General features: G+C 33.9%; 1 protein-coding gene across 1 annotated transcript; it reads right to left on the bottom strand.

Moving 5' to 3' along the window:
* Nucleotides 1–14,782: 14,782 nt before the first annotated feature.
* LOC123708804 (protein atonal-like) lies at nucleotides 14,783–15,245 on the bottom strand. The gene has a single exon (XM_045659700.1). The coding sequence runs from the start codon at nucleotides 15,243–15,245 to the stop codon at nucleotides 14,787–14,789; it is 459 nt and encodes a 152-aa protein (XP_045515656.1). The 3' UTR covers nucleotides 14,783–14,786.
* Between the last annotated feature and the right edge of the window lie 2,054 nt (nucleotides 15,246–17,299).

Here is a 17,299-nt window from a genome sequence, read left to right as displayed (position 1 = left end):
TACAATATCTTTTAATTTCTTTCTAATTTTTTATTAAGGTAGGTAGATTCTAAAAAAAACTTTCAAGCCATTTTTATTTACCTGAATTAGTCTGGATATATTTGTATAAAAATTTCTTCAACGGAAATAAACACGTCCTAAAAGAAGTGTTTTTTCAATTTAAAATGATATTTAGACAACATTCACGAATATACTATATAATTATATATATATATTTATTGTTTATTTATTGTGCTTTAGTGCATCAGGCTCAAGTGGCTGGGACATGTGCACCGAATTGAGGACGTCCAAGGTCCTTACTGAACTCACAACCTGGTGGCAAGATAATCCTGTAGACCGAGGCTGCATTGCTGGGATAGAGTTATCAAGGACCTCGAAACAATAGGGGCTCAAAATTGGACACGGGAAGAACTATCAGAAGCAGGATATATTGCGATTGCGAAGTGTACTTAAGGAGGCTAAGGCACGCAAGGGACTGTATAACCACTGATGAAGTTAACCACATCATACATAATACTATATTTGCAGTATATGTTACTAAGCTATTTTCTAAAATATATGTCAATTTTGGTAAACAAGAAATGTAACAAAAATAAAATTGAAAAACAATAGACAATATTAATTCATTTTCGAGAGATATAATGAAATACTTAAACAGAATTGATGATAGCTGGAATAAGGGACGCCACCCCATATGCCACTCAATGAGCCCTAACTAATGTGTACACGCCCTATCGTGGCCAATACGATGCTAATATTGATTCTGTAATATATTTATAGTCTGTGGTATGTTTATTTACTTTCACAGAAAATGAAATACTAGAGATTTGAGACATCTTAAGTATGACTTCGTTTGAATAGGTTTTGACTTTATTTAGCAGTACTTAGTAATTTATTTATTGACTTCTATTTTCGTATATTTTATATATTGTCTAACTATTTTTTTTATTATACTTGCGTATATGACAAGATTACTTATATATAAAAAAATTATTTACAGTATACAGATATTTTGCATGCTGTGCAACCGCTGCATTAGACAGTCATTGCTCAGAAGCTCAGCAATCAAAATTAAACTGACCACGATGGTGGCCAACCTTCGAAGATGGCCCACTGGTTGTATTCTTCTTCTAAATGCGAAATTAATTTCCGAGTTGTTTATTCAAAAGCAACGGTCATTCCAACCATGGAATTAGTTCTAAATAATTAACTCAACGGCGCGTGCGCACACCCTCCCCTAACAATCACCCCGTATTCAAATTAACAAAGCATTACTATATTCCGAGACAATTATTTTATCCATCTTCAAAAAATCGACCTACTTCAGACGTCTCTTTCAAAGATAATTGAACTTTATGTTTAGTATTTAGAGTAGAAAATCGTTTGAATGGAATAAGGTTGTAAAATGTACGTTTAATTGAAGAAAAAAGGTGGCACGGGGCCTGTCGTACGCACAAGTACTGTATCTTCCCTAGCGATCGCGGGGTTGATTGGGGATGCTCTTTTGTCGATTGAACGCTTCCTTGCTTTTATTTTCTATATGCAAATAAACAATATCATATATGAATTTATTAAACATGTACAATATACAGAAATTAATATATTCTTAACCTACATACTAATAATAATAATATATTGAAAAATTTAAAATTAAATCTAATTAAAAAGTTTGATCTCTGTAGCACTGCACCTTGTACCTGGCAGCATTTCCTTGTTGTATAACATATGTTGTTCCTTGAGAATACCTATTTATTAATAACCAATCTCACTGTTAATATTATAAGATAAGATGTTTTAGTGAATAATAGAGGATATTTTTGTGAATAAACACGCTATGTATAAAATTAGTTAGTATATTAATTTCTATCTATACATAAAGGCAAGGCAAGTTTCAGATATTATCATGTCTGAAATGTAAATAAAATCATACAAAAGTACAATAATACCGATATTTTAGTCTCGCGTTCGTTACATCACTATTGGCGCGTGCGCAGGTGTCGGTTACGCTCCGCTCCGCTCGCCGCTTATCACACACCTGGGACACCTTGATATCGCATCTAAGATTTGGATGCTCCCTTTTTTTTCAAATATACCAATGGCGCTACAACTTTTTAGGTATGGGCCTCAGATTTCTGTATTTGTGCTGCATTTCTAATAGTGAAGTTGGTGATCAGCCTTCTGAAAAAATTGTGAAAAAACCCAGGCTTCTATCATCAAGAACATAAGCAGAATATTATGTCAAGTTCCTTGTAAAATATGTTTTAAAAAATTACCTAAAATAGTAAAGTGGTTGCTAGCTACAGCAACATAACTGTTTTTATTTATTTTACATCGAAAATATCCATGCCATAAATTCACGATTTCTCTCAATGCAGAGGCATTGCATATCTATGTGTATTCTACAAACTTTGCTATGGAGTGTTTTGAAGAGTTGATGGAGTTGATTCCTCCTGTCTCGTTTCAAAACCGTAAGAGCCGTATTGGCTCAAAGTAATAACGCATCGCCTAGAGGGCTGGAACTTTTCTGCTCCACAAGACATTTTCCTTTGAGAACTAAACAAATTCATCTATTTGTCTACCATCTTTGCCACAATTTTCCAATCCTTCCCCGCTCCCTTTATTCCATCTTCCCAGGTCTCTGGTCTTCTTTTTCATTCCTGGGAGATAGAGCCTCAAATTATTTCAAAGAAGAGCGAACTCCCCCGAGCGAACTAAGTTCTACAATTATCTCATTTCCTAATGAATAAAACGATGTAAACGTTTTTCTTGGACCATGACGACGCAGCCTTTATATCTCTTCATTGAAAATAAATAAAAAACGTGTTATGTTGAAGCCATTGTTGAATCTTAAGTACGGTTGAACTCTGCATTGTAACTGACATGAAATCGCATGTTTAAGCTTCTCATTACTTTGAACTTTAGCGAACCTAAATGAGTTTATATTATTGTTAAATGGTTCAAAACTTACCACATGTAAGGCAAAGTTTACGAACAAGTATTCTTATTGTAATTCAGCACCCGTGGCTGGCGTATTCATCGCAAACTGGATTTAATAATTTCCGGTTCTGTGTGCAATATATTGTGCATCTTTCATAATTCCAAGCATAATATGCCTCAAAGAATAAGGCTTTGGCTAGTAGATTTATTTACAATGCCAAAACCAACTACCTACCTACCATGGAAGTCCAAGCCAATGCGACTAAGAGAAACCTTTAACAAAAAAGCGTGCCAATTCTTAAAAGACCGGCAACGCATTGAGTGTATATAGGCGGCGGTATTACTCTCATGTCACATCAGATGAGCCTAATGATCGTTTGCCCCCTGGTCTATAATTTATATATATATATTTTAATAAAGACTATTCAGTATATTAAATTTAGTCTAGGCAATTCTATATTTGCCCTATCATAGATAATGTTAAAATAATAAGCGCAGAGTACATACCTCGTTTCCACATAAGTATTATTAATTATGTTCATATATTCTTTCTTGCCTTTCATTCACTCAATTGTCAGTCCCAAATGACTAACAATTGTGTGGTGTAAATTTGTTTGGGAACAATAAGAGAGGTTATACTGATAATATACGACTTTACTATAGTTTAGAATACGCACAAACATTCACTACAAATTGAGGACGTAACTAATAATGAATATAATTGGCAAAATATAATCAAAATAAAAATTCGTCTAGGATGAAAGCATTAAAATGTGACGGTCGATTTAAGAAAGGCGGCGGAGAGTTTCTAGCCAGTTCCTCTTGACCGCTCTAAGCCTAAATTAAGAACCAATTGAACATCTTTTCTGGTGACGTATATAAGTCTTGCTACCCTATATGAATTACTTTGAGTTTCAAAATAAAAAGTTATTCAGAACAATTATTATCGTGTTTGTGTGCAAAGCGTCGGGAAACTTTTACAAATAAATCTTTTCGCTCAGGTTAAGCGGGTTTGTTACGAAAAATTGAAGTCATTAAATACCTTCAAAATACCGGCTAATATGCCAAAAATAAACGTGTAAACCACACGCTAATAAGCCACTGATTTCGCTAAATTGAATCTCAATAAATGCGTTTCAGTGCTACTAGATGGCGTGACGATAAAATTGCCAGAGGCTAATATTACGAGAACGCGTGCCAGCTCATTTAGTGAACACAGAGTTACTTGGGAGTAGAGAGTACTTCATAGCATACTTTTTGAATGATCAGAGTGAAGGGAGTTTAAATCAAAAAGACAGCGTCGTTGTATAGTGATTGGTCAGCAGCACGCGTTGTCACGTGACATTCACCTTGAATGGCAAAGTAGGCTTTGGTGGATTTTGTTTATAAGATTTTAGTAACACGATGTTTTCTAAAATAGTCTTTAGTTTGCAAACAATGTTTTACATTACATTTGAAGGATGGATTGAAAGGAAAAACAAATAGAAACTTCGTCGTATCAAAAGCTATCAATAAAATATATTATAAGAGTGTCTCTGGTTGGTATTAATCTACCATAAATCAGGCGTATTTTATAATCTTGATTGACGAGAGCAGTTCCGTGAAATAATGATTCTTATTACAAGCTCGTTAGCTTGACATCACGAATGAGGATCAATTTTGCTAATATTACAAGCGTAAATAAATTCGTGGTTATAAAAATACTTTGACTATATAAAATGCTATATAATAACTATGATTTATTTTAATATAACAATAGTATGTTAAATTTATTTACTTATAACGTTAATTTAAACTTAACATAACAATCGAATGTACAGTATTTACAAGAAACTAAAAATTAGTGTACGTTTAACGCTGGCAGTAAACAATTAAATTTGTGGTTAGACTTATATAATACTCAGTGTATAAAATATTACCAGCTTCATTTCTCAACTTATATTTGTCTCTTTTTAAAGATTTTGTGGTGTTTCACTTCGGTGGTGTTTATTATTTTAATTTTAAAACAATAAATGTAATATATTGATTCGAATTGTCAAGACAGAAGGAGTTAAGCGTACAAACTAAAGCCTACATCTGCGCTATAAGTACGATAAAATAAATCTTATTAAAGTAAAGCCTTATATTCTCACGATATATTACCATAATAAGAGGCCGGAAACTCAATTTGTCGGAGGCTTACGCCCATCTATCTGTCGACTTCCGGTTTGCTGAAATAAAACGACGGTTAAAGCCTTCTTGATGACGCGTCCTGCTTTTAGTTTTATTTTCTCTTGTTAATCTTTCGACAATCTAGACATATTTGACTTCCTATAGTTTTCATGAAGAAAATGCAAAAAAAATCTCTTAAATAGAAAGTTCTGGCAATCAACAATGCAACCTAGCAGTTTAATAAAACTAAAATATTGTATTTTACTAATACCATAATTTAGTTTTTTATATAGAAAATTAAATATCTGATATATTAATTACCAAATTCAGCGTTGCTTCATAAAAACTTTCTCACAAAGAACAAATGTTAGATTTATGTATATTACATTCCAAAAATGCCATTTCTAACAATTCGGGAGCCATTAGGGCGTCATTAAAAGACTTCATCATTTTAAGTGCCTTGCATTTGTCAACCGTGACTAAATTAATATTTAATATATCATTATCGCTTTGAGAATTTATATCTTGTAACGATTAGAAACATCTACACCGAAGGAATGCGGTCAGAAGAATTCAAATGACAAAATCCTTTTTATTTATTAAGTTATCTTTTTATCGCTTTGATAAATCATTAAAATTAAGTGACAATAAAGTTATAATTGAAGAATGAATGATTTTCTATTCTTCCGAACTTTGAAACCGAATATTTTAACATTTCTCAACAGTCCCAGCAACGCACGCCTTGTGACAAAAGTATATTATCAAATTAGCTTCCATGGATTTATAAATTGATTAAATAAGGAAGGGCTCTTTGAAGAACTGTTCAAACTTTCAAAACAACCTTCTATTACACCTATGTGTCTCCAGATGAGGCTCCTGCCCGATTTGCCCTTGTTATATATTAAAAACATCTTATGGAAGGATCGTCGACCTGTCGAACGACAAGATACGCGGTGAATCTTTACGGCGCTTACTCATCAACCTCTTACGTTATTTGTTTGTATATTTTGATTTTTTGAAGGTTTTTTTCCGCCTTAGGAACACTTGGCATTGGGGCTTCCGACGAGACCAAGTTATGCTATGGAGACAGGACCTGAGAACCTCTGATGTTAATCAGATGTATCCTACTTAAATTATGGCAGATTTATGAGCGGGCTCACGTGAAAGTGTTGAGGCTGATGCGATATCTCAATGATAATACAAAGATTCTTTATTTCGCAGATACGTTTTAGTTTATAAAAACAAAAACTTTTTTGTCCTAATTTTTAATTAAATTCGTATAAGTTTTTAATACATGAAAATTAGACCAAGTTGTTAAAGAGTGTTAGAACATTGTTATTTTGTTATATTTTTTAATAAGTATTGGAATTTGATTATATTAGTGCTGAAGTGGCCATAAATAAATAATATAATTATTTTATAAGCCCTACAAGACCTATAGCATTAATAAGAACCAGTGGCGCTACAAACTTGTTAGGTTTGGGCCTCATATTTGTGTATCTTTTCGATAATCATTGGTCAATCTAATAGGCCAGTAGGTCACCTACTCACATTCATCAACCAGGTGCCTGTTGAATTTTTTGGTTTGAGGCATCACTGCTCCTACACTTATACAACCATATATTAATAGGAACTAATCAACAGTGAAAAAAGATCTCGTAGATTGTCTAATGTAATTTTCAGTTACCATTTCATTATTCTTTGACAGAATCCAGCGACCCATTGCATTATTTTCAAATAAATCATACGTTTTTGTACAATTTTATCGTCGACAAATATAAAACTGTCAACCGTAGCCGCAGCATAAAAGATGTTCATATTTAAAAAGCCGTTTGAATCATTTCGTATAAAATATACTTCGATTTTCAAATTCGGAATAAATTTCATGTCACCTGCGCCCGCGCAACCGGAAGAAGTGAGTCGTTTCATCTCTTTCGCGCGTATAGCGTTATCACTGTCTATCTTCTTATGTTTTATTATTTGTTTCGCTTTGACTCCCTAAGATTTGTATGGAGATAATTTTTATGCCGGTTTTAAATGCGATAAATTTCTTTAAGCTACATTTTCGTAGATCTTTGCTTTGATACGTTGCTAGCAATTTGTAGAGGCGCTGACAGGTGAACTAGAATATAGATTTGTATCGCTAGACCATTGTTATCTACACTAATAAACACGGCGCATCTGAGCATACATTATTATACACGAGGATATCTAAAGCGTACTTTTTTAGCGCCCTGCATGGGCGGCGGTATCGAAAAAAGTACGCTTTGGCACATTGTCAAAAGGCTCGCAAGTGCGTTGCCGGCCTTTTAAGAACTGGTTCTTCTTTTGAAGGACCCTAAGTCGAATTGGATATAGTTGTGGGCAGCTGGTGCCACATAGTGGTGGTGCGCGTCAAAAACTGCCTTAAGAAACGCTCAGTTGTGGAAGGACGGACGTCAAGGTGATACGGATGGTATTTTGATGTCCGATAATGAAATTCAGCTGCAGGTATCAACTCCTCTGAACACTCTCCATGGTAAATGCGGTACAAGATACCTAATACTCTCTGCATCTTATAGTTTACAGATACAACAATTGCCGCAAGATTTGTTAGGAGTTTAGAGTGCTATATACATGAAATACTCATCTACTGCTATATACGTATATATAATAATGATATTTTTTTATGACATATGACAATTTCAGTTAACAAACCAGTTCCCATACTTTTTTTCTATATGGAATATAAGATACAGGTATAAAAACAATTACTAACCTTAAAATAAAATAACAAAAATACATTATTAAAAGAATCCCTTTAGGCAAGGTTCCGAAGATACTGCCAGAGCTCCCCCTTTGAACAGCTAGACTAATTCTTTGTCCGAGGTAGCTGCCAGCTCTTCGGTCTTCTGTGATATCAACTAACCTTTATGACAATTCCTTAAAAAGCCTTATAGCGTTAGGACCCCGCGGACCAAGGGTCTCGACAGCAAATGGGACAAAATCATATTCGGACCCCTGTATTTGCAGGCTTTAGCTTTTTCAGCCGCATCGCAAGCCGCACCAGCTCTGTTGTTGGTTCCATGTAGATGGAAAGGCGTCAGTGTATCTGAACAGGTTGCATCCTAAACCAGCACCCGGCCCATCTTCCATGGTATCAAACTCATTCCGTCCGGTCTCATCCCATCGTCTCTTGCAATTCCAGTCGGCTCAAGTAGACTTGGCACGTTGACATTGGTAAGGGACTGGTGTATGATATCGTTAAGTTAAGGTAAGCATCGTGAGGAAACCTGCCTTGGGCCAAAAAGTCGATAGCGTGTCAGGCACAGGAGGTTGATCACCTACTTGCCTATGATACTGACAAATGATGATGAAACAGATACATAAATCTGAGGTCCAGACCTAACAAGATTAATTGAAAGCCAGTGCGTAAGCTTCTTCTCTTCTTTAGTCTTCTGTTCTAAGCCTTGTAAGGATCTTAACATGGTCCAGCGAGTAGGAGATACACATCGGGGTCTCGTGCCTTCCACTCCATTAGTGACCGCAAACTTCTCTAAGTGACTGGGACCACAACGTGCTGTAAAAAAATGATTTGAGCTATTTTTCTTATGATTACGCCGTCAATATTATATTATTTCGTGACAGTTATTGTAAACTATTTACGTTTCATGTGTCATGTTTGCCTATAAATGCTTGGCACATTAAACAATGCATCAATAATAAAAAAATCCATATAAAATTTGAGATATTTACGACAGACATTTGTGTACCTTTATTTACGTTTTATAAAAGTATGCACTCTGATCTATTTTATTGTTAAAAATTGTGTATCAACAGCCACCTAACTATTTGTTGTGGTACATATTTTGTTGGTAACAGAGCGCGGGTTTACGAGTTTATTTTCGCACCTGTACATTCTACAATTATTTGGTTTTGTCCGTAATACATACAGGTACATCGCATTCAATAAACCTAGTAACAATGCCGTTGCGTACACAGGCCGTTAATTTAAAACTTAGTAAATATTTCTCTGGTATAAGATGTGAACGTTATGTCTAAAAATAATAAGCTAAATTTCAATTTCGGTACCCGAAAATATTATAAAATATTGCTACTACTTAAAAACAATTACATCAGCTGGCTTCTGCTTAATGAAGAAAAATATTATTTGTGTAACTTAATTAACAGGTATACTTAAAATTGGTTCCGTCATAATATAATAATAGTATTGTAATATGATAAAATAATATAAGAATTGACTATTATTGTATTGATAATGTAATATGTAACTGCTACTACGTTACGTTCTACCTTTTAATTATGTAAGACTTTGTACATCATTATGTGGCAGAATATGCGAAGTTTAAATTGTACCACCATCATATTTTTGTACTAGATTCTTGAAAGTATTATTATTATTATAACAGCTTCTTAGAGCTGATGCTTTCCTCGCTCAACGAATAAGTATCGTAATACAAAGAGGAAATGCTACAAGCATTACTGGCGCGGAGACCAAACTTTTTAAATTTCTTTATATCGATGTTAAACTATTATTTTCTAGGTTAAGAATGTTTTAAATACTCTATATTTGTGTTGAAGTAATTATGGCTTATTTAAAGTCCTTAATAAAAAGTAAACTTGGAATACAAATTTTAATTCTCAAGCCCGAAATTGGTCTTAGGCCGGATTAGGTTTGATGTGGTATAAATAGACAAAATCGTTTACAGTTTAGCAAAAAAAAAATATCGTTTTCGAAGAGACGTACGTACATCGATCATTAACCTGCAGTTTGTTATACATTTTCTGCTATAAATAGTTAAGATTGACTAAAGATTGTACCAAGTATGGCACCATGTTTACACATATCTTCCTGTTTGCGTGGTAGAACTGTTTGTAACATTTTAACTGTAACTTTTCTCCATAGACGTGTCAAGCTATATATATTCCAAATTATTCTCGAAAGCCTTCTTTCGTAAACTGAACCCAAAATTTTGTGGAAATTAGCTTTTTTACTAATTCTGATGATCGTGGCCACGCCTCATCCGTTATTCGTGATTAATACTTATAATTTATGATTCAAACATAAATTTTTCGATCATTTACTACTGGGTGTTCGTTTGATGTCATTATTCGTTAACTGTATCAGTTTTTTAGTTTCACATTAAATCATTTGTTTTACAACTCATTGTTACCATCCGCGTTTATAATTAGGGCGAGGTCAAATATCGATAATGGTTGTTCCCTGTGATGTTATGTGCCTATCTCGTTCCTAATCCCCAGTTGTGCTGGCATTCTTTTTTGCTGAACAATAATCAAAAAGTATTAGTGTTTTATTTTTATTTTTCGTTACATTTTGTTTACCACAATTATTATCAATTTTAGAAAATATAGTTTGTATGATATGGTAAGTTTAATACATAATAAATACAATAAAAAATTATTATTATAACAATACTAATACAAGGTCGTCCAGGTTTTACTAATTTCCCTAGTGTAGCCTAGTACTAGGTACTTCAAAGTGTATAGGAAACAGATCTTACAAAGGAGTAATTTCAATTATTCTCAGCACGTCTTTTGTTATTTTAGAATAATACTTTTTAGTGTAAATATAATTAGAAAAAACATATCTTCGGGTCAAAATGTTTTCCTACGCTATGTTGTGAGTACTTTTTGCATGTTTTTATAAAATTCAAAATAATTTATTCAAATAGGTAACACAGTGGACACTTATGAACGTCAAAAAAATAAATGTACATGAAATGCTTCTAATTTTACATTTACTGCCAGTTCTCAATCGAGTGTGTAGAATGGAACAGAAGAACTGGCAATAGACTCCCACTCTTTTTAATCGCCTAGTTTTTTGTTTTACACAACTTTTGTAAGGAGCTGCAACCATTACACCGTGTTCCACATGACCTATTTAGTAATTAATATTAATAAAAACAACGATTTGTTGTCCATCTGTAGGAGGTATGCTGAAATAGGAGCATTCACTGGCATTCTCGTGGGAACAACTCGCTAATACGTAGGTAGTCGAAGCCACTATTATAAAAATATTAACCTATCTCATAAATAATCATTTTTTTTATATAACTGGGGCAAAGGGGCAGGAGGCATCATCTGTTAAGTGATATTGCCGCCTATTTACATTCTCAATGCCAGAAGACTTGCCAGCCGGTGTTTAAGGAATTGACACGCGTTTTTCTTGAAGGACCCTAGTCGAATTGGTTCAGAAATATTTCAGTGGCCTGTTTCCACGTAGTTGTGGTGCAAAAAATGCCTAAAATCTCGCTCAGTTGTGGAAGGTACGTCAAGATGACCTGGGTGCAATTCCGTACTCTGCCTCGACGACTGATGATGAAACTCAGCTGCCGAACAACCTCTCTGAGCACTGTATTTTCATCTGCAAGCATTCTTGAAAAGCACCTGCAAATATATCTTTTTAAGATCCTACTTGGCACTTGAGATTTAGCCGACAGCGTAATTACATTACATCCGTCTGTCTGTAAATCGTGATTAACTTTAATTTGGACTATCGAGTGGTAATTGTTCAATCGGTAATTTAATATAATTTCACCCTTGAGTTGTTAATAGTACGCGGAATACTTTTTTAATTGTTTTCAAAGGCTCTAAGGCTGTTGTTGTAACTTGAAGACATGAAAGAGTTTTTTTCGGAATCTGTAAGGAGCTGATTTATGCAGTGAGCTAAAAGCTTTTTAATAATACATAAAAATAAACCAGTGGCGCTGCAACCTTTTTATGTCTGGGCTTCAAATTTCTGGATATGATTAATGATAATTTGTCAATCTAATAGCCAAGTTAGCCGGTTTCCTCACGATGGTTTCCTTGACCGTTCGAGCGAATGTTAAATGCGCACTTATAAAGATAATCGATTCGTGCACAGCCGGGGATCGAACCTACGAAGCCACTTGAATCGATTATTAATATCTTCTGAACGTATTATTTCATAATAAGTTTATCGATATTCTCTCTATATTTCTCCCTCAAAAGATTTATTTATTAAAACAATATATACTATAAATAGTAACAATTACAGATGACATATCTATATTCTTCATATAGCATATAAGACATTATATAGCATTCACGAGATAAGACCCGCTTTTGTGTACGTACATAATAATTCCCCTTTATGATTCTAATTCTATTCAGTGCGCGTGCGCTATGCCTCGCCTGCTATTGGCCAAGCCACAGCCAATAAAGTACACTGCTATGAATAGGTATTGGGGACCGGATTTTGAAGATCCGTTGTATATTCTGTATATAATTTCCTATTTTTATAATGAACAACTCGGGTATGCCAAAGACAATGTTTATTACATAATCTTAAAGACAGATTATTAAAATACTAAACATAAATCCAAATTAAAGATAGATTTGGCATCGTACAGATCGCCTTTTTATTAATATTAATTGTGGCACTCGCGATCAATTGAGAACCAATAAAAGATTTACCATCTAGAAGAAATATTGGTAAAATACTTATTGAATCAAATTAAGCACCATCATTTTTTTATCTTCTAGGAAGTGTGTCAGTATGTACAGATCGCCTTATTAATAACATAAATTTAGTATCTATGTGGAAACTATAATTTAAAGTTGTTTTTGATCAAAGGAAGTAAGGGCTACTGAAGCATCACATCACTAACGAGACAAGCGAAAATTTCTCACACAAAAATACTCCAGTCACCCAAAAAGAAACGTGCTATTAACAATGCGAAATATACCACTAATAATAACGTATCACTTTATAGAATTGCGTATGACTCGGCGCATTTGACAGCTGTCAAGTTTGATAGCTGCCAGATCGGACAGCTCGATGAAGACGTAAGGTGTCAGAAGTGTACAGAACCGGTAATTATGTTCGCGCCTTTTTTTAATTACACGGCGGTAGACGTAATGATTAGAAAACTTAAAAAATGATTCCATTTTTAAATAGCATAATTTATCCGTTGGTTCGAATGCATTCCCATTAACCCATATAAAATTTTATTATAATATTTTTTTTACGTATTATAAATGTTCTTTAGACGTCTAGAACCGAAGATATCACAACAGTACTCAGTACAAAATCAATTTATTATATCATTACTTACACTCTAAATAACTTAATTCATATTGGTAATCAATTCTCTTATGAACGTCAATATTAAGATGTTGAATTGATTCTAAATTGACATTTACTATCAGTTCGTAAATCAAGGGCGTAGAGCCGCCAAGTTTTGATTCATACAAAATGTTTGAACTGGAGCAAATCAATCCCAAGGATAAGGATCATAATATCGTCGAATCTATAAAAACCTTTATTTATTAATTTACGGTTAACGAGAGCTTTTAATTTAATCAGTGATATTTCTCTCAATTCGCTTGGGAGTTTGTTGTCAAAACGAATAAAATTTCCACATAAGGAGCACGAAAAAGCGTTCCTGAGGATCAAAAATGTATTAAAAACGAAGGTAATATTTCGGGTTTAGTCTACTTAGCAGATAAACTCTTACTTTTCTAAAGTCAATGCGTCGAAGCAATGTGTAATGTGGAACAGTTTTAGTTAACATCTGCCTAATTTGCATAGAACGACGGATTGTACCGTCGATCCCGGTGATAACGTTCCCTATCTACTGGCTTTTTACCGGCCAATCTCTATAACTAATAATACTATTTATACAATTTTCATACGCATTTTATTATCATCGTTACCTACATGTATTTTTTTCACAATTCGAATGTGAACCAAATTTCTTTGCAAAAGATTAAAACAATCTCTAGCTGTTCGAAGCCTGGAAAGGCCGGGTTTATAGTTGGATTTCAACTAAACTACGTAAAAAATGTACCAAGAAATTGGTAGAAATGGCAACCGCTCTCGCCGAGTTGGAATCATTATTAAAAGTAATATAGACCTCTGAATTTTCTCAAACACAAATAGATATTTGTGGATTGCATAATATTACTATATTTTAGCAAGCATCGGTTTTGTTTATGCCTGTTATTATATTATGTTGAAATATAGAGTAGAATTTAAGAATATATATTTACTCTAAGCCATCTTAAGAATATATAATCATATCATAAGAAAATGTAGTATTTATTAGCTTCGGTGGTATAAAATTAGACCAAAAATAATTTACGAGATAAAATTATGTCTTATTTGTTTATGATAGAATTCAACTTACCTCTTGATAGATTAAACTCGAGGAAATCTTTTTAAGTTAAATTTTAACTATTTGGTTAAAATGGTTGATTCATATAGGATAGAATAAAAGATAATAATTTATAAACAGACTTAGTGTATTTACAAACATGAATGTGTTTTACAAATTTAACAATAATTTATTGGATTTCTACTACAACTAAACTTAAACTAAATTAAAATTAATACTTTCACGGCAAGATGTTTTACATAAATTATACCTTACAATAACAAAATCGGTAGGACGGATTGCTGATAAAAGTAATTTTCCAAAACTTAATTAGGTACAGAAGCGTATGTTTGCAAAGAGCAAGGTTATGCACAAAGGTTAATATCTAGGGTGGTAACGTGTTTAACTAGTCATAAATATCCCTGTACAGCTATAATTTGGCGGATTACCTATAATCTCATGTTGGCTTCATTTTCAATGTACAATTACAACTATTTCTTACGAATAAACTGCACAACAGCTCACAACAGCTTTGCCTAACAACATCACTTCACACCACTACTGCAATAGTTCATACAACGCCGCGATGTACGTTTGAGCCATTTGCAGGGTTTCGTACTTGGACAGTTGACGATCGGCTCCCAGAGACGGCAAGTGGCCTCGCAGTCTGTCGAAGGCTTTGTTTAGGTTCTGCATTCGCCGCCTCTCCCTGGCGTTAGCGGCTAGACGACGACGTTTCAACACTGCAGCGCTGGTGGCACGCCCTCGCCGTTTTCCAGAGCCGTCGTCTAGATCCTCTTCTTCCAGAATATCATTTGGTAATCCTCTATACGCGATGTGGGTCGACTCGTGGTTGCCGTCCAACGAAGACGTCGGCTCCAGACTGGAGCGTCCGGAGTCCGGTGACCTCGGCCAATTCAAGTAGCACTCCTCAGTGGAGTACTCCAACATAACATCGGACGAAAAGATGTCCTTTTCGGTGTACAAAAGTCGATGTCCGTAAGTATCGGTCGCCATTTTGACACGGGTGCACAGTTTGATGTCCCGAAGGGTTCTACCGCTCCCGTTTACCTGTCAACCCTTATATATTTTCCCGGTATGTTGGAACGAGCGAGGTGAGGATCGCGGTGCGTGTTAGAAAGGGACGAACGATGAGATCGAGAGGGTAATTTGAGGGCAATCATCATTAATTATTTTCTTCTTGGGGCAGTGCGTGTGCCGATACTATTGTTTGACGCTCGACTTTCCGTGCCAAACTATTTTTGCCTTTTGTAATAGTTCAATAACTATTGATGAAAATTATTCAATAGCTTTATATACATTTATTATATAATACCAAGTGGGATTTTGTTATTGCACATTGTTAAAAGTTAATAAATTGTTTTTAAGTTCAGTTTAAAACTGGTAAATAATTATTTAATGTTTTGACGTAATCGTATCCAGTGCGAATATCTGGCTTCATTTATTTGGTTATAAGCTAAAGATAGCTTGCTGCTGCTTTTTAAATAGTAACCTAATAACAGAATGTATTAGAAATGTTTTTAGTGACGAATATAATCTTTTATTCGTAATAATAGCAATCAAATATACAGTATTTATAATTTTCATAACCTAAATAGTAAAAATTAAAAATAAATAAAAAGTTTGGTCCCTGTGGCAGTGTACGTTTAAGTCTGGCAGCATTTCCCCGCTGTATTGCGATACTTATCCACTGAGCGAGGTACCAGCTCTGGGATCACCGGTACTACCTACCAGCCGCCAGCTTAATTAACTAGCACTTGAACCCCAGGGCGCAAAAGATTATACTCCAAAGAGAATATAATCGAAGTTCGAGGAAAGATTTGTATATTTACGAATTAATATGAACCTAAGCTTTTAAAATCAATCTATCAGATTCAGCGCATATTTAAAATCTTGAACTTATATAAAAGTTATTAAAATGAAAAAAATTAATTAAACGAGATAAGCTGAATGAAATGTTCACGTGAACCAGTCACCATTTGACACCGGAGGGAATCGAACCCGATATAGTTTTCAGTTGAGTCGCGAGGTGGGTGAAACTCAACACGAGAGAGTAGGTGGCCTGTGATTTACAAAGATCATTAATTATGGATACAATTTTTTATTTATATAATTAGTACATTTTAATCGGTAATAAAAAAATGTTTTATAACAAAATATCATATACAACATATATATGTGGACAAATAAAGGTTTTTTTTAATATTACATATTTAAATGTAAATAAAAAAACTAAAATCGAAAAATTTTGTTTTTTACATACATTTTACAAAAATTATAAAAATATTACATTTTCGATTTTAATTTTTACGAATGATATTTTTTTGCTAAACAATACGAATTAAGTACCAGATAGGAGCATAACAATGCTTTTTTTTAAATGTTAGTACTTTTAATTCCAGTTAAAAATATTCAAAAAAAATGGTTTATATAAATAGCCATGATTTTCAATGTTTTCTTTATAATCTACTATGTATTTGAAAAAGCTCCAAACACTTGCTCTCTCCATACTTATATAGCTTCGTGTGAGTTTTCTACCCCCGGTGGTCCAGTTGATTTTCAGAATCTCACAGCTTTGCAAATTTTCACATTAGTATAAGAATATTTATTTAAACATATGTTATTTTTGAAGATTCATGACGCTGGTGCCTGCCCCTTAGAACGATGGATAATAATGATACAAATGAAGAGTGTTTGGAGGAGTTATCCGGATTAACCTGCAGTTGAGTTTCATCATCGGACATCGGGGCAGAAAACTAAGTACTACCCGTAGCCATCGTTTCACATCAGAGCTTTGTATGTAGTATCTCGGAATAATAATAGTCGTTTGAAATCCCTATTGAATCGCTATTGCCCTGTAACTGACGCTTTTTTTAATTTAAAAAAATGTATATTGAAATCTTCTAAAATCAGAAGGATGAAAAATTTATTTAATTTAAGCCGCAGAATTGTTATTACTAACAAGGCTGACAGGTGAGATTTAATTGATTAGATTTAAAAATCATTGAACTAGTTTATAATGAAACTAAAAACGATGACCTAGACCTACC

This window comes from Pieris brassicae, chromosome 4 (assembly GCF_905147105.1).
Source record: "Pieris brassicae chromosome 4, ilPieBrab1.1, whole genome shotgun sequence".
Classification (NCBI taxonomy): domain Eukaryota; kingdom Metazoa; phylum Arthropoda; class Insecta; order Lepidoptera; family Pieridae; genus Pieris; species Pieris brassicae.
The sequence above is the reverse complement of the archived record's forward strand: the minus strand, read 5'-3'. Positions and strand labels throughout refer to the sequence as shown.

Bases quoted from the DNA above. Each gene is read 5' to 3' on its own strand.
- LOC123708804 (XM_045659700.1), bottom strand. From the start codon at position 15,245: ATGGCGACCGATACTTACGGACATCGACTTTTGTACACCGAAAAGGAC.